The sequence below is a fragment of the Strix aluco genome, chromosome 3 (assembly GCF_031877795.1).
Source record: "Strix aluco isolate bStrAlu1 chromosome 3, bStrAlu1.hap1, whole genome shotgun sequence".
NCBI lineage: Eukaryota > Metazoa > Chordata > Aves > Strigiformes > Strigidae > Strix > Strix aluco.
This window is the reverse complement of record NC_133933.1, coordinates 99,550,138-99,577,004: the sequence shown is the minus strand read 5'-3', so window position 1 is coordinate 99,577,004 and position 26,867 is coordinate 99,550,138. Positions and strand designations below refer to the sequence as shown.

At 36.7% G+C, this 26,867-nt stretch overlaps 1 protein-coding gene across 11 annotated transcripts in view; it reads left to right on the top strand.

Annotated features, from left to right (window-relative positions):
• The window catches only part of FAM135A (family with sequence similarity 135 member A), a 94,401-nt gene extending 68,016 nt beyond the window's left edge, over positions 1-26,385 (top strand). For 9 of the 11 annotated variants that reach the window (XM_074819795.1, XM_074819796.1, XM_074819792.1 and 6 more), the window contains 6 exons: positions 163-254; positions 2,305-2,402; positions 8,009-8,160; positions 10,146-10,256; positions 23,901-24,014; positions 24,819-26,385. In XM_074819795.1, coding sequence (XP_074675896.1) covers positions 163-254; positions 2,305-2,402; positions 8,009-8,160; positions 10,146-10,256; positions 23,901-24,014; positions 24,819-25,024 — 773 coding nt within the window. In that variant the 3' untranslated portion in view covers positions 25,025-26,385. Of the gene's footprint in view, positions 1-162; positions 255-379; positions 442-2,304; positions 2,403-8,008; positions 8,161-10,145; positions 10,257-23,900; positions 24,015-24,818 lie in introns of those variants that run through there. The other 2 variants (XR_012622644.1, XR_012622645.1) reach the window with 2 other exon arrangements.
• Positions 26,386-26,867: the final 482 nt, after the last annotated feature.

The window sequence follows — 26,867 nt, the reverse complement described above, 5'->3', positions numbered from 1 at the left end:
CAGTTTATCTTCCTGAGTCTTACTGAATTTTGATTAGGGCTGAGAATATCATTAGCTGTGTTTAAATATAAAGTTGTGCTGTAGGTTCATTTCAGTATTCTAAGTGCTTTTATTGCAAGTTAACATTGCAGTTTCTAACTCTTGATTGTTTTTCCTTTTAAGGTAACAGTGCAGATCTAAGACTAGTGAAGACTTACATTGAGCTAGGGCTGCCTGGAGGAAGAATAGATTTTCTTATGTCCGAAAGGAATCAGGTATTTGGCAACAAAAAAAAGTTTTGTAAACCAATAAACAGTGTACATCTTCAGACATGTTTATTTAATGGCACTATTGTGTTGCAGTTTACCACATTCTGTATCTTTTTATTGTATTCTCACAGAATCCATGATTTGATCTGTGGCTTTCATTAAAGTAATTACAAAGCCTAGTATGGTATTGAAGGTAAATATATAAGGAGTAACTTCTGTTGCTTCCATTTTGTTGTGTGTACTGGTATCTCCTAAGTTCTCAGCATAATGTTAGGACTGTAGATAAAATACCCTCCATCTTAGTGGTAGAAATCATGATAGTGAAAACTGGTGTGGCAAGAAGGGAGGTGTGTTATTTCACGAGATCTGAGAAATAGAAAATACCTGTCTCTTGTTCTTTTGTCAGTGCACTGTAAGATCCACATCATGACACTGAACCAATATCAGATTAACTCTTGTGTTAAACTTTTGTGAATGTTATTACTTTCAGATGAAGTAAACTGACAAAGCACAGAAGACCAGTTTTGACTTTCTTTGTGTGTATTACATATTGTAGCAGACATACTTCAGGGATATAATTAGAACAAAGAGTCTCTTCAGTGGCTCAAACGAAAGGTTCATTTAGTGCAGTAGCGTTTTTCTGGTGATAGCTGCTGGGATGCTTTGCGAAACAGGCTGGACAGGCACTAAGCCATGCTTTCTCTTTGTCTCTAGCCCTATAGGTTTTGGAAGTCAGCAGTTCTGAAACTTTCTAATTTGGGAATTCCATTGAGACCACTGAGCCTAATAGCTACTGACAGACTTTTCTCCTTAACGTTGGCTGATTATTTTTGAATGTTTTCCAGTTTCCACGGCATACAGTTGAGATTAATTCTGTGGTTCATATACATTACTAATTCAGTTGCAAACAAGGAAATTTAAACAAATCCCCCTACAGCTTGTTTTGGAAAAAAAAAATAGTCAATAATCATTCCCCATTTTCTGCTTCAGTTAATTAAGTATTTTATAAGCAAGTATAATTTCTCCCTCAGGAGGCAACTGAAGAGACTTAGTCCATTCAGTAGTTCTCAGGATCACATGCAAAACAATTTCTGGTCATCAATGATATCCTTCCCTGCCCATTTTGAAACTTCTTGTCATTTCAAATAGGATGATCAGAACTAGACAGGGAATTTAAGATCCTTGGGCACTATGGACTTACAAAATGCTTTATTGATATTTTCTGTTCTTTCCTTGCTTTCCTAACGTAGTTGATTCTATAGAACACAGATGTATAGATTATTGTTTGCATATATGTTTAGGGTTGTTTTTCCCTGTGTAACACTGTTTTGCGTTTCTTGCCATTTTATTACCAGGCATGCAGTACTATAAGATTCTTCTGAAATTCTGGTCAGTTTTGACTATCCTGGATATTTGGTTTTGTCTACAAACACTGACATCTCATCTCCTTCTTCCTTTTCCCAGATCATTTATCAATATGTTGAACACTACAGATTTTAGCACAGATCCTTTGGAACTTGCGTTGAGAAGTTTTAGGCAGCCTTTGCCTACCTTTTTTTTAGATTTCCTACTGCAAATCATTGTAGAGAATCAGCTATGAACTGGGAATATGGCTTTAAGGATTTTTTGTTCGTTTGTTTTGAATAAGCAGTACTAATGTAGACTCTTTCTGCAGTTGCAGTAATTGTCTCATTTCTATTTCATGGGCAGTGTGATTTAGTTCTGAATACGCAGTTTGGTCTTCTGTTTCACTAGAGATAAGATTATGCATAGGGGAAGGCTTAGAAGTGAGGCTGGCTGTGTAATGTTAAGATTTGTTTTGGTGTATTAGAAGAAAGTAGTCTTACAGTAAAATGTGTATCACTTTATTCCATGTTATAAGAAAAAAAACTTGAAAAAATTGCAATAGCTACAGTATTTATATTCAAAGTTAATATGGATGTTTTTGTGTGCTGTTGATCAAAACACTGGGGAATAAGAATTCAGACTGAATGCAGAATGTATATTACTGCATTAGAAAATACAGTTATTATTTTTTATTTCTTTTATTTTACAGAATGATACCTTTGCTGATTTTGATTCCATGACAGATCGCCTTTTAGATGAAATTATACAGTATATACAAATTTATAATCTAACCCTTTCAAAAATCAGGTAATATCTGTTCTATACTATTTATAGACATAAACTTAAAACTAGAGCCCTGTGTTGTTCTGAACTGTGATGCTCAGGAGCAGACCAAAAGAGAGATGGGAAAGAGAAAATCAGGGAGGGGGAGGAGTAGGGGAAAGGAGGACAAAGGAGAGAGAGGGAATTCCCCGCTGAAAGAAGACTGAACAGTGTTGTAAGCTCACCTAGTCCTGTTGGTGGTTTTAGGGCGGAGTTAAGCACTATACATTTAAGGAACTGCTGTCCTGTGTTTCCTCAGATCCTGCATGGTAGGGTTCTGCAGAAGAACATAGTATTTTGAGAAAGTCAAAGGAAACTGTAACAGTGCTATGTCAAGATAAAGTTAGCTTTCTTCTGATTTCATAGATTCTTCACCAAATATGACATAGCAGACTGTCTACCTTGTCATTCCTACAGGGAAATTCCATCTTATCTGTGATGTTGAGAGGCAGCTGCATGAAAAAAATATTCACCATTTTGACATTTTCTGATTGTTTCACCTGCTAGAAAGCATATTTTACGTCTTAATAGAAGGCTCATCCCAGTCTATGCATTCCTGTTTCCTTTTTCTGTTACTTCCAGGGAATACCTGTTCCATTTATTTTCTCAAAGTAGGGTATACCATTTGGACACCTTACGAACTCAGCTGTGTTGCTGGAGTTAGCTCATTGATAGATGAAAGGAGCAAATTCAAGCCTGACTTCATTTGTTTAGTCATCCTCAAATTATACATCTGGAAGGTTTTTTGACTTCCTAGTCACATGCATTTCTGACCAATTCTGCTAAAGTTCTGCAAAGTTAGATTATGTTTAAACATCTAACATGTTTAAACATAATCTAACTTTTTAAACAAATGTTTCTATTTTGAGATAGGAAAGGTTTGACATGGTTAATTTTGTCTAAATCGACAATTTAAAAAGCCCCGTGTGATTGTATTTGTGTTACACAGACTGTATGTTAGCACCCTCAGTACAGGAGAGAGTTCTGTAACCCAGCAGCACACGTTGGTATCTTCCCTCCCGTCCTGTTGGTCTGAAGGCTGTAATGAGCAAACCAACCCAGTTACTTTCTCGTTGTTCACATCTGAGAATTGAATTCTCATTTGCTTTTGGTTCACTTCTCTCATCAGACTTTCAATTTGTAAATATTTTTTCGGTTTTATTTATTATTTGTCACCTGAAAAAGAAATTATCGATTTTTATTTTAGTTTCCTTTTCAAGGTGTATACTTTTCTTTGGCCCTCCCAAAGCAGAAGTCTCCATCTCTCAACTTTAGCTTTTCTTACAAGTTAAACCTATCAGCAAATCCTGCAGCTGTTTCCTGGTAGCTACATGAGTCTTTCAGAAAGAGATGTGCTTATATGCAAGTTCTTGAAGGGATGACCCAGAAAGCCCAGGAAAGTACTATTGAGAAATCCTCTGTTCAAGTAGCCAATGTGTTCCTACCTCATTTTGGCTGCCCCACATAAGGAAAGAGGACTTTGTGCTAGTTATCCATGCTCTCCTGAATGATGCTAGTTTCTCCTCATAAAATCTCCCTGTCTATTAAAGGAAGTGTTCTCTGTACAGGTGCTGCTCAATAGCTGAGTCAAATTAGAAATCAGTCTGCAGACCTGTAATGATTTTTGGATGGTAAAAAAGCTGACAGCATTTTGTGTCAGAAATACCTGTTCAGTCCCTCTTTTACACTCAAAGTCATGTTACGGGGAAAAAGGAACACACTTAATATGCAGAGCTAAGAATTTATTGTTAGTCCAATGTTTTAATAATCTCATAAAAAATGCAACAAAAAATTACTATTAGTCTGGTTACAGTGCTACTAAAATTCAAAGTACAACTTAATGCAGAAAAGTCCCATTATTAATATGGCTGAAGTTGTTATACAGAAACCTTCTAGTATCTTTTCTCAGGTGGTAGGCTCCCCTTCCAGCAGCTGTCTGGGTCCTAATATTGGTGGTTTCTGTCTTCCTTAAGCATCCTGGGGCTTCAGTGTGGAGAATGATGTTCACAGTGGTGGTTTCTGCCTCCTTGGCCTTGGGTCTGCCTGGATTTATTTTCATACTTATGTATTTTCAGTCTGCTCACATACTCTTTTGTTTCCCATTTACTCTTTTTTTTTTTTTTTCTCTGTTACTGCTAATACTGGCTTTCCTTTCTGAGTTACAAAGTTGTGCTTCTGCAGTGACCATTATAGGCTGTTGAGGACCTCTGGCATATGATATGTGTGTCTGCACTCTTTCACACCACTCTTTATTCTAGTGATACACAGCTAAGCCACACAGAATAACTACTTGTTATTAATAGAAACTGTAGTGAAACTAAACCATCTTTAGGCCTGACTTGTTACTTCACTGCCAGATGCTTGTTGTCACAGCTAAAACAAACTAAAATCAGGTCAGTCCAAGACAAGTCCAGAGAAGTTCTGAGGTTCTACACTGTTAGGTCAAGCCTTGTGCCTTCAAGTGGTGGCAAAATCCTATTGATTGTGCTACATTCTTGTACTGAGATAAGAAAAGGCACTCCCTGTACCATCAGAACTCTGAGCCATACTACAGTGTCAACTTCAGTGAACCAGCATTTTTGATACTGCCAAAGCTAATACCAGTTACTGCACCGATACACTGCCCAACTTGTGCGTTGATCTCCTCTGAACAATATCCTTGTGCTCACTACAAGCGTGTATCAAGCATGAACTGTACGCTTGATTCAAACCAACAGCAATTTGTCTTATAAAGTAAGTGTTTAGTAAGTAATCACAGCATGTTTAGGTTGAGGGGACCTCTGGAGGTCATCGGGACCAGTTTACCCACTCATACCAGTGCCACCTTCAAAGTTAATACAACTTTGAAGCAAGTCAAATTGCTTAGTCATAACCATTCAAGTTTTGAGTATCTGTGAGGATGGAAGCCTTTCCAGGTCATCAGATAGCTAGGAAATAAATCACATGCTCTTATAGTGTAGTTTCAGAAACTGTTTTCTTCATGTCACATCTTACATAAATTTCTCATGACCTGTCTTGGACTTTAACCTCAGTTGGATTATACAGCTTGTCATCCTCTTCCCTAAGTAACATTGACCCACAAAAAAAGAAAGCAATTTTTAATGCTATGCATATATTAAAACATCTGTTCATTGTTTCAGCACCTTTTTGATTATGGCTTTTGATGGATTTTTTTTTTTTTTTTTTTGTCTTCCATGAATTTTTATAGTTGGACGGGATTTTTTGTTTATTAGCACAGAATAATGAGGTTTACTGTGTCTGATTTTCCAGTATGGTCTGAATTGGTAGGCTTGTGCCATAAAGCGCATGTAAATACTACAGTATAATTCTGTTCCTTCAGTGTGTTGAGTTAGTGATACCTTGTATTCAAAAGATGGTAGTATTGCCACCTACTGTTCAGAAATGCATTGGTTTTGCAGAGCGTCCCACAGTTTGCAGGTATCTGAAACAATGAGTAGGATGGGTTATGTTTTTGTCTTCGACTTTCAAAACCCTTTTTGAGGGGTTTTCCTTTTTCTCCCCTTTCTGTTTTGATTAGAGCAAATCCTTAAACGTTTCTCTATTAGAAAATAATATTAAAGGCTTATTAGGTGAATTTGAACACAATATATTACTGTAACCTTTGTTATTTTTCTGAGTCTTTCCAAATTAAGAACAAGTGTTTAATCTTTGAGGTACATTCACATAGCTAATTGTGAGCACGTTTTTTTCCTCAAATAGATCTTTCATGTTTCTGAAGTTTGGTTCAGGTGTGCCGATATTCTTGAGGATGATAGGGTTGACTGATGGATCACTGGTTTTTTTCCAGTGATTAAATTGTACTTTGTTATGGTACAAGATAAGTTTTTCATCCCTTTATGATGTTTAGTAAATAGTGGATGAACTGTCAGAGAACTGTTAGGAGGACATTTCTGCTAATGTTCAGGTCTTCTTTAAAAAATAATTGCTTTTACTCAAGAGCAATTATATCATGCAGATCATCTTCAGGATAAACTCAATTTCTGTGGATATTTTCTTATTCCTAAAGAAATCCACGTTTTTGTTTTTCTTGTGTGGACTTTAAGTTGTAGTCTGAGAGAATGGGTTTAAATTTTAGTATTCAAGAGAATCAGCAGCTCAGTATTTTGTTTTGAAAATGCACTGCTGTTGTGCTGAAAGCACAAAGGATACGCATCTTTCATTTCTAAATTAGGCAGGCAAACATAACAAGGTGCAGCAAAGAATTTCTGATATTGCAGCAATTTTGAAAATCTAGTAGTAAAAGCGAATGGAAAGAATATACATATATGCTTAAATTGTGTGTTGGTAAGGAACAAATAGCCTGTTCTGTCATAGAAATGCATAATTATGTCAGCATTTAGGAGTTCGGGGTGGCCCTGCCATTCTATAACCTAGTGTTTAAATTTTTCCATTTAGCTTTAAATTGGAATTTTCAGAGTCAATAATTGTTGCTTGGGAAGCAATTAAACAGTCAAGTAATTTTTTAGCATTGTATTTTACACAGATACTACTGTTAGCTCTGTTTTGGCTATTTTTGTTGACAAATGTAGTCATGCAGAGCAAACGGGAATTACGATCTTCTGGGTGTAATGTTGTGGCACATACATGATCCAGCCATGATAGTTCTGCTATATATTTTGGGATGGTTGTCTGTTTTCTCCATGTCCTGAGATAACATTTGTAAAATGGGAAGGCACTTTTTCCTTCTCATTTTGTGAGTTTTGTCTCTATCATATCCTCTTTGAATCAGTGCCTAGGATGGTGTGATCCTTACCTCAGCAGAGATCTGTAGGCATAAGTGCATAATAACCAGAACTGCTTTATTTTGTACTGTCCCTTCTGAAGAAATGCTTTATACAGACTTGTGAATACGACAGTAGGCACCTCTGATTAAGTAATAATTATTCTTAGATACATGAAGTTACAGAGTCCCATCCATCTTTCCCCTAACTCACTTAACCAGGGAAACAACTAAATGTAATATTCTCATGACAGGCAGATACTGTTCCATTGCCTCACTCAGGCTGATAATCACTTATTTTGGTCCAACTGCTAAGCAGATTTGAGATGTTGCTTCTGTTTTAAAATAATCAGATTCAGTTAAGTAACGGTTTTCCCCCTTATAGGAGTACTTTTGGAATCCTTCTCCACTAGGTTGTTTCAGTAGCTCTCACACCTTTGCCATATAAAATGCCATCACATGCCAAAGTACTGATTTATTCAGTCATGCACAGCACACGAAATATTTTCTGAATACTTGGTGCTAAGGGAAATACACCCAGAAGTAACCTTGGTTTTGGGTGGGAGATGCTGGTGGAGGGATAGTTTTTTATCACTAACTTCAAAAACAATCTATAAAATAATTCTGGAGGAGCTCAGAACATGTTTGTAATGAGTTTGTGCAGCTTGGGAGATACGGACAAGCTGTATTTTCTGTGTGACATAAAATTCAGGCTTCTGAATGGAAACGTTTCATTAATTTTTTCCTGTGCTCTTTCAGCATTTTATGACACCAGTTTTATTTTTCTGTTTAAAAGAAAAAAATTATTGCCATCAAATTCTATGTTATACTGTTTTCTCTTTTTAAACAGCTTTATTGGACACTCACTCGGTAATTTAATAATCCGTTCAGTGCTCACAAGACCTCGATTTAAATATTACCTCAACAAGCTTCATACCTTCCTGTCTCTGTCTGGACCACATCTTGGTACCCTCTACAACAGCAGTGCTCTTGTTAATACAGGTAAAGTATTATTTTCAGTAGTATAAGTTCAGGGGAGACTTTGTCTTTGAAATTCACCTAGCAGTTTCATGTGGGGTGCACATTTCTACATTACTTTGATTATGAGAAAGTGTACGCTTCACTGTCATAAGAAGAGAGAAGGGTTATAAAAATAAAGTATTAATAGAAGGATGTTTGACATAAGTGTTTTCCAGTATGTTTGATTCAGGCTTTCTGTACACCATAAAGAAATTCCGCTTTTAACGTGTTGAGCTCAATTTATTATAAACTGAATTTTAATATACTTAATCTGCAAAACAAGTAGGTAAGATTTATTAAGTTAATTCTGAACTACTAGTAGTGTCTTTTCTCTCTCAGATATGTCTTACAACTTTACAGCTTGCAGTGTTTTTCTGCAGATGTGTTTGTACCTTATGAATGTCTGTTTTTCTAAAGATTAAATGTAGCTCTAGGAGAACTTGTAGAAACTGCTTATTTTGAAAAAAATGTTAGAAGATATTTTCAGATAGCATAAAATTTTAAAATGAAAACCTTTGAAATTACCACCTACCTTGGAGAGCCCAGAATGAGTAACACTTATTTTCACTAAACATGCCATTATACTCTTTAAAAACACTCTAAAAATCATTAATTGCTTTTTTTTAGGGCCATTTTATTTAATGATTGCTTTATTATTTTGTTTCATTAAAAAATGAGGGGCAAAACCTTTTAACTCACATGTGCTGAGCTTAAGAGAAGTGGACAAGAATTGCTGGCTAGCTGGAGTTATTTTTGGAGTTTATAGAAGCAGAGGGAAGATGAGAGCTCTTTGAATTTGGTTGAAATGGTACCGTTTATAGCCCTCAATACACTACCAGTGAGGTTCACTTCAGGATTAAGACATCTACAATACAATTCACTGTGGGCGCCTACTGGGCGTTTAACCCAGTGTACCTGTGGACAGTTTCTTCCCAGTATTTTAATCTGTAACTGAATCACACCTAAATCATCCCAAAGTGTTAGCATTACTTTGCTTTTAGAAATTACAGTTTTCCAGGGTACAAAGAGGCAGGGCTGTTTGCTTGTTTATATAATCACCAGCAAATGACTTTCAGTTAACTAAGGTTAAAGCTATCAAAGTATAATCCAGAATACATTCACTGAAAAACTAAGGATTTCTGGGGTATTTAATCTCTTTCATAGTTGAAGACTGTACCCAATGTCCTCTTCATATAATAATCTTCCTCTACATTTCAAACTCCTTAAGAGTTTGGAAAATACCAAGATAATAATAAGTAATGCATATTGAAACCTAAATTACTATATTGCATGTATACATTAATGACCTTCAATAAACTCCTTAAGTAGAAGATAACTATTTCCTTGTGGGTTGAATCAACACATTCTTGAGGCCTATAGGGGCTTGGTTGCTTGCTTTTCTTTTGCTTGTCAAGGGAGATAAGATTTTCTGAAAGGCCAGTTAGCCAGCTGGCTTTGTTCATTGACTAATAAAGAGGGTACAACATCACAGAAAATGTAATACTATGATTTTCCTCCCAGAAAATTCTGCTTCTTTTATTCAAGTTACATTTAAGGAATTCATTGGTTCTATAAAGTTATTTTTAGAAATCTGAGAAGTAACGCTTGTTGTTTAGGGCTACATATTTTCAACATTGAAATGTTCTACTGTTCTGTAAACTATTGAAGTAGAGTTTGTATATTGCCTTATGGCTAATTTATTAATGTATTTTCACTTTTTGTAAGTAAAGTTATTTTTTTCCAGAAAGGCATGTACATCAGTGGAAATAATGGTCTTCACGCTTTGTTACATAAAGATAGGAAAGAATAATGAACAAAAATTTTAAATGTTTCTGGGCTTGACAATGCTGACATGAAAAATTAACATCTGAGGAGCAAAATACATGGACTTTACATACTTTTACTTACGTTTAATTAGTTTTCATATTTATTGTGGATCTATACTCATGTTGTACCTAACAATGCAGGACTGTGGTTTATGCAGAAGTGGAAGAAGTCTGGTTCTTTATTGCAATTGACATGTCGAGACCATTCAGATCCACGACAAACGTTCTTATACAAACTTAGTAAAAAAGCAGGTAAGCTTTGTTAATACTTGCTGTTTTTTAAAGGCCACTCTATATAAATGTGAATAGGAAACCTAAAAAAACCCCATTCTTTCCAACAAGCTCTTGTTTCAGTTTATTGAAGAGTTGCTTTGGCTTTAGTTCAAGTAAACAGTAAACCATTTCTGTTGCAGTGGTGGACCATTGGTTTGAGACTTTCCTTCCTAATTAAAGAGCAGAAGCTCTGAGTGCAGCCACTATATTGTGAGATGTGGATAGACAGATACATATATATCTATCTATATCTCACAGTACATATATATATATTTCAGCTTCCTCTTGAGCCACTGAAGGTAGTGATTTCAGTATGATGAGTCAAGTACATGTACATTCATTTAGGATTACCTGTTTCTGTATCTGTCTTTCTTACCTATTCTATAAATGTAATATTCTTCAAAGTTTTTGCAAACTAGTCTTTTATTACCTCATTAAGATGGTCAAGGAAAACAGAAAGTCACTTTGATAAAGGAAGGAGAAGTTCTACTTAGCATAATGGCTAAAAAACAGATTATATTATTCATACAATATCATTCATACAATTTTCTCTGGTTTGAGTAGTCTTATTTCAGCTGTTGGCTGAGAGCCAGTTTTGCCAGTGGATAAGATGAGAGTTGGGGCATAGTTTCCATTAAGCATTATAAAGTTATTGAGGATTCATCTGACAGGTATTCCTAAATGTGCATTAGCCAAGTAATTGTGGAGCCAGAAATGCTCATGGTGTTTTGTGAAAAATCTGGGCACATTTCTCCATCAAAATATTTGTAGGTTGTCATGGCTGAAATTTTGTTGAGAAAAAAGTGGTACAAAGGTATGGGCAAAGATAAGGGCAGGAAAAGACAGACATTTAGCTCTTGTGATGTTCAAATATAAAACTTACAGGACTTGGAAGAAGCAGAAAGGAGTAATGAGCAAGAAGAAAGAGCATTGATAACGTACAAATGCTGATCAAAAACTGATTTTAGAAAAACTTGGGATTTTCTTCCCCTTTCTGTTCAACATCTACTATTACAAAGTTATTTTCTTGTTGATAACATGATATTTAAGGCTGAACTGATATTTAAAGATGAACTGCAAAGTTAAAAGTTATTGGAACAACTGGACCACCATCAGCTGAAGAGCTCTCAGTGTAGCTTTGCAGTCTCTTGAAAATAAATATTTGATCCTAAACAGAAGTATGAGCTTCTGAGAAGCTTCTGGGTAAGACTGTGGGACCTGTGTTACAGAAATAATCAGATTAATTAATCAGTTGGCTTTAAAGAATTTGGTATTCCTTGTTTTTATGTGTATATATCTCAACATGACCAGAGACACTGTTATTTGAGTATAGCTGCCTAGTCTAGAAACATGTTTTCTTATGACAGACCTCTATCTGACAGGCTTTTTGGAAGACCTGGATAGCATTAAGAGTCATGACATGTGTTTTAGACTCTACTCCCCATAAACTGTAGAAGGAGCCTAAAAGTCTTAGAGCTCAGTTTCTTTTTTCTACCTTCTTAATGAAGAGATGGAAAGAGCTGTATCTTGGGCCACAGCCTCATACACCATCTTGTTTGCAGGTCCTTCAGTGAGCTTGATGTGAGGGAGAAGGAAAGGTTGGGGGAGAAGGAGAAAGAGATGTGAGACTTTGATCATTTTATTTAAGGAGAAAAGAAAGCAAGCTTTACGCTTCCCTGAAAGAGAAGGAAGAAAGTTTTCCTTTGAGGGGTGAGTTAGCATACTGTATGTACACTGTAGGTGTTGGCGTCTTTTAACTGTTGATATCTGTACAAGGCACGCTCCTGTCCTGCCATCTCTTTGTTCATTCAGTGGGCATACAGTATTGGCTGCGTTTGACTCGCAAACACCGGATGAGAGGAGTTTGGGATTCCCCTAAATGTACAGTTTCTCTTCAGATTTTCTATCCAGAGAATTTGCATACTGTTCTATATTGGGATTCTAAACATAAGTGTTTCTAGAAACCACTTTATCCCAGGCTACGTGAAAGAGATTGACAACAGTATTGAGAAGTATAGCCCTGATTTTGCAACTTCTGTGGATTCTTCTAATCCTACAGAAAAATAGGAGTCTAAGATGCAGAAACATCTGTTGCTGCTTAATGTGGTGTCTTCTTCAGATGCTGGTTTTACAGCTGGGAAAATCCCTAAGGTGACCAAACTTGCTACTGTTTCAACTCTGCTGTGGTCTAGTTGGTTTCCAGATCATCCCTAAAACTGGCTGTGGATCCAGCAGGTGATGTTTTGAGGGTCTAGGTCTCAGCCACACTGTTGTACGGTGATTTGTGGCTCTAGTTCTCAAATTTGCTAGAAAACATAGCTGTTAGGCACCTCATCTTGTTGCTTAACCCCAAAATGCATGAAGTTCCTACTTTCTGTCGGTCATCGTAGGTCAAAGTACAGTTGAGCATCTCCTCTTCCACCCTTTAAAAGAAGTTCCATTAAGTACTGATGCTTAGTGCCGTGCAGAAACAAGAGATTTTTGCTCATACCTGCTCTCCGTTTTGAATCCTGGAGCAGCACCAGTTAGCACCAGATATTCTGCAAGCATGAACACATTTCTGATAACTCCTTTTCAGTGCTGCTTCTATCACAGCAACACATCTAGGAGTGACAAACATTTTTACCAATCTTGCTTTTTCCTCCAAATCTGGGGCCTTGTTGGACTTCATGGCTGGACATCATCTCAGGCTCTTGGATCTCGTATTCAGAAGTAGCACCAGTTAGTTTCTCTGCCACTCCCAAAATTTTTGGATTCTTTCTCTTCCCAGAGATTTCCCTGAAAAGAATCTGTTCTGGAAAGAGTTTTAATGCTTTAATCCTGAGGGCTTACAAAATATTCTATCAGGAGAAACAGGTTTTGTATGTGTCATGGCAAAAAGAATAATTGTGAGTCTTCTGAGCATATGCAAAATTCTCATCTAACAATAGTTTAAGACTTTAAAAGAACCTTTGCAACTGAAAAATGAAACTGAAAAATGATAAATATACCATTAATAAATCCCTCTCATCTATATCATGCAGCTCTTCCTTTGTGCAGTGTAAGTCTGTCATTACTTGCTGAAGGTGTAGTTACTCAGAAATCTTTTCAGTTTCTTTAAGTTTTTCCTTTACTGTAAAAATCTTTTGATAGGATTTTTCTAAAGCAGCCAGTAAGAAACAAATAGGTTTTCCTAACAGTTACAGTTGTTATTGTGCTGCTATTTGTGTATTTCACCCTTTGATAGGAGTGAATTATAATTATCTAGTTCTGAGATAAAAGCCGAAATTGTGATATATATATATATGGTTCATACTCAAGCAGTAGATGCTTATTTTTAGTTGTGATCTGATTATTTTTTGTTTGTTTTAAACATTGCTGGTATCAACTCAAGTTTTTTATTTACCAGAAAACTTGGTGTAAATTAATTAACATATTATGTTGTACCTGGTCAATATAACTATATGCTGGAATAGTGATTCATCTAAATGACAAAACTTACATCACAAAGTTGTTGTTACCATTGATGTTGTTAGTATCCTTAAATTAAAAGTGAATGTGTTCACCAAAACATAAGTATCTGTGATTTAGATAGAATGTGTTCATTGGATTGCTCTTTCAGAAGTATATCTAGTTAAGAGTTTTGTTTGCAGAATTTCCTCAGATCTGGTATTAGAGATACAGTTAGCTCTCATTTAGCAAGTGAACTCTGGGAACATTTCAGTTTCATTTGCAATTAATTTGTCAAGGTAGAATGACAGATAACTTATTTTAACAATTCTCTTTATCCGTTTCTGGTGTATAAATAGGAACTGATTCCTAAAATCGTAAATGCCTTTTGAAATGATTACTTGAATAAATTACAGCAAATGACAAGTGATGATGATGGTTAACTAAGTGTTTGCTTTTCTAAGCCTCTCTTTTTCTGTAGCATTGAACGTGGTTTGTCTGTCAACTAGTTTTGCCTTTATGCACTTATGGAGTGTTACAGTTGTAGAATGTTTTTTAAAAGTCCGGTACAGCTGGACTTGCCCTGCTGTCAAGTTTGTTAAAGCAGGAAGAGTGACCTTAAAAAGTTATCTTGTTAAAGCAGCCTTAAAAAGCCCACTTTTATATTATATTCAAGCTTAAGAATTATGAAAACAAAATAATTTTTCAGGCCATGTAATAGGTTACTCTATGAAAATAAATCTTTATTTCTGAGAACAATAGCAGGTAGTGGGAAGAAATTGAGACTTAAATATTTGCCATTTCTAACTGGATTGTTGTTTTTAAAAAAATCTGGATGTTTTCTTTCTGGGCTTGACTACTCAAAATTCTAGTATGTTAGATCTATTTTGTCTCTTACAGTTATCATCATTGCTAAATGCTGATAAGGAGCAAAATCTGACCTTATTTGCTTATAAGGAACAAAAGGCAATAGGATTATTTATTCAAAATGAAGAGAGTTAAAGTTTATGTTAGTTCTTGAATTTTAAGTTACTTCAACTGGTCACTATATGTTGGCAGTTGAGGGATTTATACTATCTTTAACCCAGTGTAAAATTTAGTTTTCTGGTGTTGCTTCTTCACAGTGATAATGTTTAAAATTATGTCCTTTGAGAATGATCCCCTGGAAATCTGTTTGTCCTGTCTGCAGCAGCCACAATCTGTCTGGTAATTTCTGGGGGTCTTGGAAATCATTGTTAATTTCATACTGTGACAAGAAATTACACCAGGTGGCCAGCTATGGGGACATGTTCAATACAAACACAACTGTAGTTGCACAGATGAAAAAACACATGAAAATTTCTGCATTATGTGTAAATAGTGTTTCATGTTGTAGTATTGTGGATTCAACAAAAAATAAGAGTTTATTTGTTTGAAATTAACTTGGTAAGATTTTTTAGACACAAAAATAAAAAATACATAGTCATCTATTTTCTAACTGCTTGGCTTTTAGACATTAGTGTGGACATTCCACTTAGCAAAATGAGTACTTTTTGTAACTGAACAGTTGCCATTTGCCTTACAACTTGCAAAATGGTGATTATGCAGACCTGTTCTTAAAGGAATGAGTTAAGCGTTATTTGAAATCAGTGTGTGAATGAGTTGTGCAGCATAGCACCATGTAGGGGATTCAGTGACAAGTTCTGGAATTTGCACAGCTCCTGTTTTCTGCTTCCACTTAATCTATTAGTTATGCTTAAATATTTTCTACAAGCGATAACTGCACCTTCATGTTTAGTTTCTAACATCAAATGTAAAAATTAGCTAGCTTATAAAATTGCAACTTTTTTTGGCACATCACCAAAATAATAATAATCAGAAAGTTTTTTCTTTTAAGAGATCAAGGAAGGATATGCATTTGATCAGTGTATTCAAATACATAATTGATTCTAGTTGGAGCACATTGTAATTTTCGTCTGCGGAAGCAGAAAGGCAGTAGCTTCAGTGAAGCTGAAGATGCTTTCAAGTGCAACTTGAGCACTGTCCCAAGCACTTTTCCCAGCTTTTCTAATTCACTTTTTTTTATGCAAGATAAACAAGAGAAGCTCTTTTTTTTTTTTTCCCCTGTCAAATTGGAATATTCTGTTTCTTTCTTTATTTACATTTTTCATAAAAATAGATTCCAGGGAGTCCAAGAAAATACACTGTAAATTCTTGATTTGTAGCCATTGACACCCAACAAATCTGCACTTTCCTGTTCATGGTACTTCAGATGGTCATTTTTTTGATGGGTTCAGAGACCTGCCTTACATGTTAAGAAATTAGCAGTGAGAGGAAAATAGTTTCATTTATATGTAGACTGGTTTTCGTGTTCTGATGGTCTAAGAAAAATGTCAGTGACGTGTAACATTTGGCTTTAGTTTGGTTTCAGACAAGACTTTTGTGTGTGAATACCTTGTATAGAATGCCAATACACTGGTCAGTACAAGTATTAAAAGCAAAGAGTCCAGTTCCATCAGTTGGTCTTTGCCTGCAGAAACATGAGCTTGTCAGTCATCTGAAACAACATTAATTGAAGACCCTGGAAGTAGATCCCAATTTGATTATAAATTGCAATTGATCATTTGGAATTAAGGATTTGGTGAGTAGACTGACTCCAAAACTTTGGACAGAACATGTTTTGCTATAATGAATAACAATGTGTGTCAGAAGCATGGCCTGCTGAGACTGGCTTCTGTAAAGCAAACCTCAAAATGCTGTTTTCTGTCCCAGTTATGAATTGTTTGCTCACTGGTGGGAGTGCTTCCTGCAACAAACTTTGGACCTGCAAGTTTTTTGACCTCAGCTTTAGTTCTGAACTTTTTTTAAGTCCCATTTCTCAGCCTCAGAATATGCCCACATTAGCACTCAGGAATGCATTCAGAAGCAAATCTCTTCATGATCACTGTTTACTCCATAACACAATGAATCAGCTTTAGCAGCCAATGCACATTGCATCCACAGGACCAGACTAGAGCTAGTCCAAAGTAAGCTGTCCTGAAAATGGGCATTATGATGGATGAGGAATTCTTAATACCAACGGGTGTGCTCTACAGTTTTGTTCCTCTTATGCCACAAAGTTCACAAATGTGACTGTACGGCATAATCTCTTCCAAGATGTTTTTGTACTTACATAGGTAGGCTTAGATTCATAAGTCTTAGTACTTCCACGGGTCTTGATTAGCAGAATTCTGGTGTGCTTGTTTATTGCCTTATCTCCCCTCTTTAAAAATAAGCATTTTTCTAATCTCTGAAAGGAGGAAAAGACATTTGTTTTGGTTTTCATTTCTGTCCCTGTTAACAACAGCAGCAGTGAATAAGCATAGTTGATGTGTTTTCTTCCTGGAGATGTCTATCATGTACCAGATGTCAGCTTAGCTTACTTGGTGCTATTTGGCTTTGTGGAGTTAAAAAGCATTTCAGCTCTTGACTTGAGGGAGTGCCTGTTTATAACTCGTGATGAGGATGAGACTAGAACAGAATATTGGTAACATGGCATGGAGACTAACCTAATCAGCTCTGCTAAGAGGAAGGACTTCCTAGCCCTCAGTAGCTCTGTTACAACAATGTTGGAAGAATCTGATAGGTTTTATAGCATCTGGAGACAAGTTGTTTAAAGTAAAATCTTCAAGGCAGATTTTGAGCTGCCATTCACTCTTAAGTTGATGTAAATCTAGCTCCCTAATCAGTTGTCATGTGGGACTGCAGCTGAAAGTCTGAGCTTCCTTGCATCTGTTTTGTGGCATCTTAATCTGAGACCTTAGTTGATTCAGGATCTCAATGCTTGATTTTTTGGGGTGCAATTCTAGCTGTGTGTGTGATGTTTTAACTTCACAAAGCAGTGTGAAAGACCAACTGTGAATGATGGCTGCCTTCCAGGGCATAATTTTTGAAGTCCGTATATCCAAACTGCATTTATTGCAAAGCTTCCAGATCCCTATTTCCAAACAAGTATGTAAATGGACAGAATTGTAGAAGACATAGGGAGTATTGTACTGGAGCAAGACTGAGACATTTCCTGCAAGTCAAAGCAACCAGATGTGACCCTGAGCTACCTGATCTAACAGCAAAGTTGGCCCTGCTTTGAGCAAGTGGGGAGGATCATATGATCTCCAAAGGTCCCTTCCAACATAAATTACTCTTCTAGGATTCTGTGATTAGTGTATTCCTACGGAAAATGACAGCTTACTTAGTGGAATCAGATTGTTGTACTTTTCTTTTTTTTTAAGGTTTTTGTAAGTGATTTTGATTTGATTATGCTCAAGAATTCTGTGGTATCCACAGGGAATATTGTCCATTGCAAATAATTGAAGCTTTGGTTTTAATTAGTTAAAGGGCGGTGGTATGGAATTTTGTCTTCCTTTTTGTCATACAAGTCTCAGAGAATATCAGCAGCCCATTGTACCAGTGGCTCCATCTCCCATTCCCTAGTTGCATGTTGGCTATAGCTTGAGGACAGACTTAACATCTGATTCTGGTGCCTGAACAGATACAAAAATTTATTTCTCTGTGATTGCAGTTAGTTATGAGTTACTAGGTCTCTATACCTGCCGTTCCAGATAGATGATTTTTTTTTTTTTTTTCCCACCTGACATATTATTTGGAAAGGTTGTTCATGAATTTATAGATACCATTCATTAATGACTAATGCTATTATTCAGAATTCACTGATGGACATGAATGGCACAACGGTTAAATGATAGAAATTGTGCTCTCTATGTATGCTTAAATTCACTTTGAGTTTGAAGTTCCATTAAGTGATAAGGATTATCGTAAAAATTTGGAAAGCCAATTAAAAGTTTGTTACTACAGAAAAGAATATTCCGTTATATGGGGTGAAGCTTGTTATTTCAGCAGTGATCTTTCACTTGGATTGTTCTTTTCCAAGCTATCTCAAATTCTATTGAAAAATTTAGTCACTACTTTCTAGTTAATTACAACCTCAGTGTTTTTTACAGTATTCTGCAAAAATGTGTGAACTATTGAGTAGATGATGTGATGTCATGAGTTCAAATGTATTTTGTTCCAATAGAATTAGCTTTTAGTCTTCCAGCGTTTTTGCCTAACTAGAAATGTTGGTCTAATTAGATTTTGGGGTTGGTTTCTTAATTCAGTGGCTGAAAATTTTGCTGCACAAGAAAAAATGGTTAATTCATTACTTAGAATAATTTTAAACTTGGGATTTTTTTTTTAACACTTACAGTATGTGTGACAAATCTTGTATTATGTGTGGTGTGGGAAAATAAAGATGTGGGTCATAGGAATAAACTGAGCTGTATTCTTGCTCACAATTCCTGAATTTTTAATTTGATTGAAGTATATTACTTAAAGTCTAGGAAGTAAGTGAAAGAGCAACATCTAAAGATGACTGGTGATCCAGTTTTTACTGCTACATAAATGAAAGATTGTGATAAGTTGCTTCTTTGTCCACAAGTACCCTTGATTTAGGCACAATTTAGCACTGTACACTTCCATACTGGAGATCATTCTATGCCTGTGTCCTGAGTAGTCCCATAGCCTGCCTGGAGAGCGGAAAGGATGCTGTTGAACACCATGCACTTCCTTCTCATTCACAAATCACAGAATCGTTCAGGCTGGAAAAGACCCTTGGGATCATCGAGTCCGACCATCAGCCCTACTCTACAAGTTCTCCCCTACACCATATCCCCCAACATCTCATCCAAACGACCCTTAAACACATCCAGGGATGGTGACTCCACTACCTCCCTGGGCAGCCTATTCCACTGTCTGACCACTCTTTCTGTGAAAACTTTTTTCCTAATGCCCAGTCTAAACCTCCCCTGTTGCAGTTTAAAGCCATTCCCTCTTGTTCTATCACTAATGACCTGTGAGAAGAGACCAGCACCAACCTCTCTACAATGTCCTTTCAGGTAGCTGTAGAGAGTGATGAGGTCTCCCCTCAGCCTTCTCTTCCTCAAACTGAACAGTCCCAGCTCCTTCAATCGCTCCTCATAGGATTTATTCTCCAGGCCCTTCACCACCTTCGTTGCCCTCCTCTGCACTCACTCCAGCACCTCGATATCCCTCTCGTATTGAGGTGCCCAAAACTGGACACAATACTCCAGGTGTGGCCTCACCAGTGCAGAGTACAGGGGGACTGTCACCTCCCTACTTCTGCTGGTCACACTATTTCTAATACAAGCCAGGATGCTGTTGGCTTTCTTGGCCACCTGGGCACACTGCTGGCTCATGTTCAGCTGCTTGTCAGTTAGAACCCCCAGATCCTTCTCTTCCAGACAGCTCTCCAGCCACACCTCCCCAAGCCTGTAGTGATGCATGGGGTTGTTGTGGCCCAAGTGCAGGACCTGGCACTTGGCCTTGTTGAAGCTCATCCCGTTAACGTTGGCCCACCGATCCAATCTATCCAAGTCTCTCTGTAGTGCCTCCCTATCCTCATGCAGATCTACACTCCCGCTTAACTTGTTGTCATCTGAGAACTTACTGATGATACACTCTATGTCCTTATCAAGATCATCAATAAAGATGTTAAACAGAAATGGTCCCAACACCGAGCCCTGAGGAACACCACTTGTGACTGGCCGCAAGCTGGGTTTAACTCGATTGACCACCACTCTCTGGGACCGTCCATCCAGCCAGTGCTTGATCCATCAGACCGTTCGCTCATCCAGGCCATGGGCAGCCAGTTTTTCTATGAGAATTCTATGGGGAACTGTGTCAAATGCTTTTCGAAAATCCAGGTAGACAATATCCACAACTTTTCCCTCATCCAATAGTCGGGTCATCTTGTCATAGAAGGAGATCAGATTTGTCAGGCAGGACCTGCCTTTCATAAACCCATGCTGACTAGGCCTGATCCCCTGGTTGTCCATTATATGACTTTTAATGGCACTCAAGATGATCTGCTCCATGACCTTCCCTGGCACTGAGGTCAGACTGACAGGTCTGTAGTTTCCTGGATCCTCCTTTCTGCCTGTGTTGTAGATGGGTGTTATATTTGCCACCCTCCAGTCCAATGGGACGTCCCCAGTTAGCCATGACTTCAGGTAAATCATGGAAAGCGGCTTGGCGAGCACATCTGCCAACTCTTTCAGCACCCTTGGGTGTAACCCATCTGCAGACTTCTGTGCATCCAAGTGGTGTAGCAGGTCTCTGACCACCTTCTCTTTACCTGTGCTGACCTCATTCTGCTTCCCCTCCCCATCTCCCAGCTCATGAGGCTGGGTGTCCAGGGAACAGCCAGTTCCACTGCTAAGACTGAGGCAAAGTAGGCGCTGAGCACCTCAGCCTTTTCCTCGTCCTTAGTTACCATGTTTCCCTCTGCATCCAATAAAGGAGGGAGATTTTCCCTAATCCTCCTTTCATTGTTAATGAATTTATAGAAACATTTTTTATTATCTTTAACAGCTGTAGCCAAGTTGAGCTCTAGCTGTGCTTTGGCTCTCCAAATGTTGTCCCTGCATAACTTCACTACATCTTTATAGTCTTCATGAGACACCTGGCCCCTCTTCCAAAGGCAATAGATTCTCCTTTTGTTCTTGAGATCCAGCCAAAGGTCCCTGTTTAGCCAGGCCAGTCTCCTTCCCCACCTGCTTGTTTTGGGCACGTGGGAACAACCCGCTCCTGTGCCTTTAAGACTTCTGTCTTGAAGTATGTCCAGCCTTCCTGGACTCCCATGGTTTGAGTTACCTCATGTTGTAGAAATCCAGTGGGTTACTAGGCTCTGTACATTTATATACACCATTTTGACTCCTCTCCCATCTGTACAGTCACATGTAGTCCATATACATCACATGAACCATGTCTGAGTAAACAACTTCAAGATGTAAGACTTTGACTTTTTTTCTTCAAAATAGGCGCAAAGAGCTGTCCAAAGAAAAACCACCCAAGAATAGTTAAAACAGTAAACTAATGCTTATGAAATGCCCTATATGCAGCCTTTGCTCCTACTGAAGAATTCCCACAAACACTTCTTCGTATTGAAAGGTTCCTAATATTTATTGCTTAAAATGAAGACTGAGACATTATTTTTATGAACCAGAATATAAAGCATAAAAATGAATCACTGTGACCAAAAGGGGATGCCTAATTTATTAGACTGTGATGTCCTAAGTCTGTTTTTAGTGGGTGTTTTTGTTTGTGTTATATTGCATGTGAGGATGAAAAGATTCTATTTAAATCTTGATTGATGTAGACTGATGTTCCTCTAAAGATTCCCCAGGATATATCTTCCTTCTTTAGGTTGATTAAAAGATCTAGGCAGTCCACTTCTTTGTACCTTTTACATGAATGCTAATGGATATTTCTCTAGGGAAAGTGTGTATCAAAAAAACTTAATACAAGATAGATAGACTCACAAGGAATTTACAAAACTATTACAGACTAGCCTGCAGAGAATTCCTATCCTTGATTTATTCCAAATGCATTCTTTTCAACTCAGTACGAAGTTTTGGGACTGGCATCTGCATCTTCGTGTAAGATTTGCTGCAGTCATTTTTCATCAGATGTCAAATAAAAGACTCCAGTGATTTAGCTGATGTTTTGAGACAGTTCTGTTTTTCAGTGGGCACAAGTTAAAAAAACCAAAAAAACAAATAACAGATTTCCTGTTTGAAGAGGACTGGAACCAGGATCTAGTTTGGATGCATTTTCTGTATGTGTTTATAGATTTACAGAAATGGTTTTTTTCATTCTTCTGTGAAATCTGGGATGATACATTTACTTTTTCACATGCTAAAGTTGTTCAGCATTGCTTCTGTAACTGACTTGGTTTGGAGATGTAGTGCTCATCACATGGAGTGTGCAAAATATTGAAAATTACGAAATAACCTCTGAAAAAAATGAAAGATTTTTCACTTTGGACTCCATCGACGGCTTTAGGAACAGATATGTGTTAATACTTAGTATATATTCAGTCTGACAGAAAATTAGAATCCAGAGCTTTGTCCTAGCAGTATAGGTTCTGAAAAGCAGATAGTGAATAATTTCTTTTTCCTACACAATCAGATGACTTTTTTTAATGAAAGAAAAGTTTGATCTGTAGAGTTGACACAGAAAATGTTTGCTGCAGAGTCCAAGAAGCAACTTTGAAGTATTACTTTATTTGCAGTGGTTTTATAATTCTCAGAATGGACTACATTTTGTAAATTAAAAACTAATAGTTACAGCATCTGACCATTATTCTCTGGAAATAAAAAATCAGGCTAATGGCACCAGTGCAAAACTCATTAGCACCAGTGCAAATAGAGTTGGATCAAATCTACCAGTGATAAAATGTAAGCACCTAACACTTAGGAGATTCCCAGAGAGCCATTTGGTCTGCTTTTCAGTATAGCTTACCTTTGCATACGCCTAAACTGTTTGAGCATTTTCTGGTTTTGCTTAACAGTTGCCTTTGTATTTAACTGTAGATGGCTATGGTATTCAGAAGGGTCTGTTCTAAGGCAAAGGCAGCCTGTTTTCCTAAAATGCTCCATTGTATTTGGCCTAAAGCAGATGAGCAGCACCAGAAACCTGCTGAAGCTTTTCAGAGAAAACAATTAAATGTCTTAAGGACTGTAACTCCACTGGGTGTTCCTACCTTTGCATTATCTTACTATTAGAGTGCTTGTCCAAGAAGTGGGAAGTCTGGGTTTAATTATAAAGATTTAACTATGTTTGGGGAGTTGTGTTGGGTGGACCCCACACCTGTGCTCGAGCTGTCCAAACCTTACAGCAAGGCAGTGCCCAGTAGAGGCACCTACACTAGGTGGGCTGTGTCATGTACTTGTTGGTGCTAGGCATTAATCCTGAGGCAGCTACGCTGTTCACTGAAACATCAGTGAAGACAAGGCACCATCTGTCCTTAGGTTTCTTAAGCAATGCGGAGGCTTTACTCTTTTCTGTCAGCCAGAAACCAACCACTTTATTCCTGAGAAGCAAGATGAAGGTTTGAACCATACTCTGTTTAAATGGGAAACATGACAATTGGGTCACACCCATATGTATTAAAATATATACAGAGATAAAATGGGTACCCAATATCTTGTTATTCTGTAGCTCTGCCTATTGTACCTGTTGTAATTGATTTTTCTGCCTTTTTTGAGCAAGATCTTATAATAAATTGGTGCTAAATTTCAGTTGTAAAATGTTTAATTATTCTGTAGTAATTGTCAAGGGATTTGTTATAATAGATAATTTTTTCCTCTTTTCCTGTAGGTCTTCATTACTTCAGAAACATTGTGTTAGTAGGATCTCTGCAGGATCGTTATGTTCCTTATCACTCTGCTCGCATTGAGATGTGTAAAACAGCTTTAAAGGATAAACAATCAGGTAATAAATATCCTGCAAAATAAACAGACCACTCAGATTAAACCTCATAGGTCTCAGATTCATCCCATTTAATTTTGGGTCGTTAACTGAGGCACCTCTATTATTTGTTTGGACACTCTGGGCTTATTTTGTAGTAATGGAGAGAAAAATTCATGTGGGAGCTGACTTGCTTTCTGAATCTGTCCTGTTCTGTTACATGGTTAATGGCTGGACTAGATGATCTTCAAGGTCTTTCCCAACCTTGATAGTTCTGTGATATGCAGGAGGAGATGAGACTGAATAAATTCCTAGCTTTTAGACTCTGCTGAAAGTTAGGTGGGATGAACACAGCTGTTACTCCATGAATAGGGAGGACAAATAGCTTTGATTTTTGAGGGCATGAAGTTGTAGCATCAAGCATGTGGGCTGCATTGTGCTGAGACTTAATACTAGCGCTGAAAGAAAAGATAGTCTTCCCATTTTCAGTGATGGTTGGTTGTGTATTTACTATTGAGACATCCTAGCACAATTGCATTCTAGCATTATATATTGACAAATAAATACCTTTTATATAGTGTAATACATTAATACTGAGGAGCACAATCTCACTATAAATGTACATATACTAAAATGCATACCTTAAAATTATTTTTCCAACATTTCTGGGGAAATTAAACTTCCTGTATATTCTATCTTAACAGAACAACAGCGTAACACGTATCATTACCTCTCTTATTCTGGAATGTGTTCATTTTAAGTTCAAGGTCAAAGAACTGTATTTGTTTCTGGTGATTCACACACTACAACTTTTCTTTTCCTCTACAGGACCAATTTATGCTGAAATGATCCAGAACCTGCTTCTGCCAGTTCTTCAAAATAAGGAATGTAATTTGGTTCGATATAATGTAATTAATGCATTACCCAATACAGCAGATTCTCTCATAGGGAGAGCTGCACACATTGCTGTTCTCGATTCAGAAATATTTTTAGAAAAATTCTTCCTTGTTGCTGCCCTAAAATATTTTCAGTAGAGAAAAGCATTGTAAGAGACTTGGTTATTACCTCATTAACAGATGAATCGAATAATGTGTGGTATTAAAGTATAGCTGCAGCTGTATTTTAAGAGATATTTATACTTTTTATATGGAAGATAATTTATATCATCCACACTTAGGGCTTTTTAACATCAACTTTACTTTCTAGGTAATGTGGCTGTGCAATATTTTTTTATTTTGTTCTTTTTACTTTTCTATTACCTTTTCTTAATTTTAGGTACCTAGTTATTTGGAGATTAAAACACAGTGCGTACTTTTGGTTGGTTTATTATTGGCTCTTAGACTGCAGAAGTCAATGTTACTTGGCTAGATTTTGGCTTTTGATGCCAAAATAAATTGGATTTTAAAATTCTAATAAGGTCTTACATGTTCAGTTGTATTTTAGCACTGTAGGAAGTTTAACTGGAAACACAATGAGCTGCTAAAATACTGGATATTTGAAAATGACTATATCTGTGGGTCTTGCAAAGACCATTACCTAGTTGTCTGTTCAGATATCACTACAGTTTAACAGTTTTCTACAAAGTCATTATCATCATTGTTAAATCTGTTATGCCTGTGGGAATATATTTTCTACTGATCTCAAAAACATGTTAGTTTACATACTCAATTTTATTACTGGAACTTTAGTTTTCAGAAGCAAATGGCAACTAAGGATTTTTGAATGTTTAATGATAGCTGCCTTCAAATAATTGGGGTTTTGCAAACTATTAAAATTGCTCCTTACTCTGTCAGTTCTTCAGATGAACATGGACAGTTTTACATGGACTTCCTTGTATGTACGTAAAATAAGTAAATGTTATAAATTTCTGCAATACTTTTATGAATTTAAGCAATTTTTAAATATTGTTAAAATGTTTTATTGACTACAAAGTATTGTAAATATAAATCATTACATCTTCAAATGGGACAATATTGTAAACTTTACCTGTTTAGTGATACAGATAAAATGTTTTTGATATACAGGAATGTTAAAGGTCTATTGACTTTCTACTGGTGCTGAATAGCATTAAGTTTGGTTTCACCTTCCTTCCCTTTTCTGTGTTTCAAACAGTAATTCACTAAAGGTGTGGGGGGGGAAGAGTTACATGTGCATTCACTAATTGTAATGAACATTTTTTGAAAAATACAAATTTGTTGTATAATGCATGTTTATTTTTAGCATTGTGTTATTGCATCTGGTGTTAATAAAATGAACAAATGACTCTAATGGAAGCAATTAAAGAAACTGAAACGTTCTGCTAATTACCAAAATTCTGGGGAGGCTTTTTGGTGTATAATTAATAAGTTTGTATTATTTGAAATGAATATAGCAATAATAGTTTATAATGAAGTGATTTTGCATTTGATATTGTTTGTTGTATAATATAGTCTTTGTAATTTGTTTTTTTTTCTCTATAGCTTACAAGATGCTCAAATGAGCATCCAGAGTTTGCAATGTAGACACTTAAAAGAGGATTTTACAAGAGTTGTGTTAGACAAGTCCTTATGACACAAAGATACCTTAAATACATTCTCACTGTAACAATGTCTACTTTTATTAATTTTTATTATGATGGTGCTACTAAGTTCTGAATACTTAAATTATGTTCTGACATCTCAACTGTCTTTTATTTAACAGTATTATAGTAGTTGGCTAGTGGCTAAATTTTGAGTATCAGTTTAGGGAGCTAAATTTACAAAATTTTCCTTGATTCACAATGAAGTTAAGTCTTAGTACATAAGTATCTAGATGTCACTATTGAAAAATGTCTGTCTTGCTGTGTCTCTCTGGAAATCGGGAAGTGTAAAGCATGCTTTTGTGATTAGCAAAGCAGAG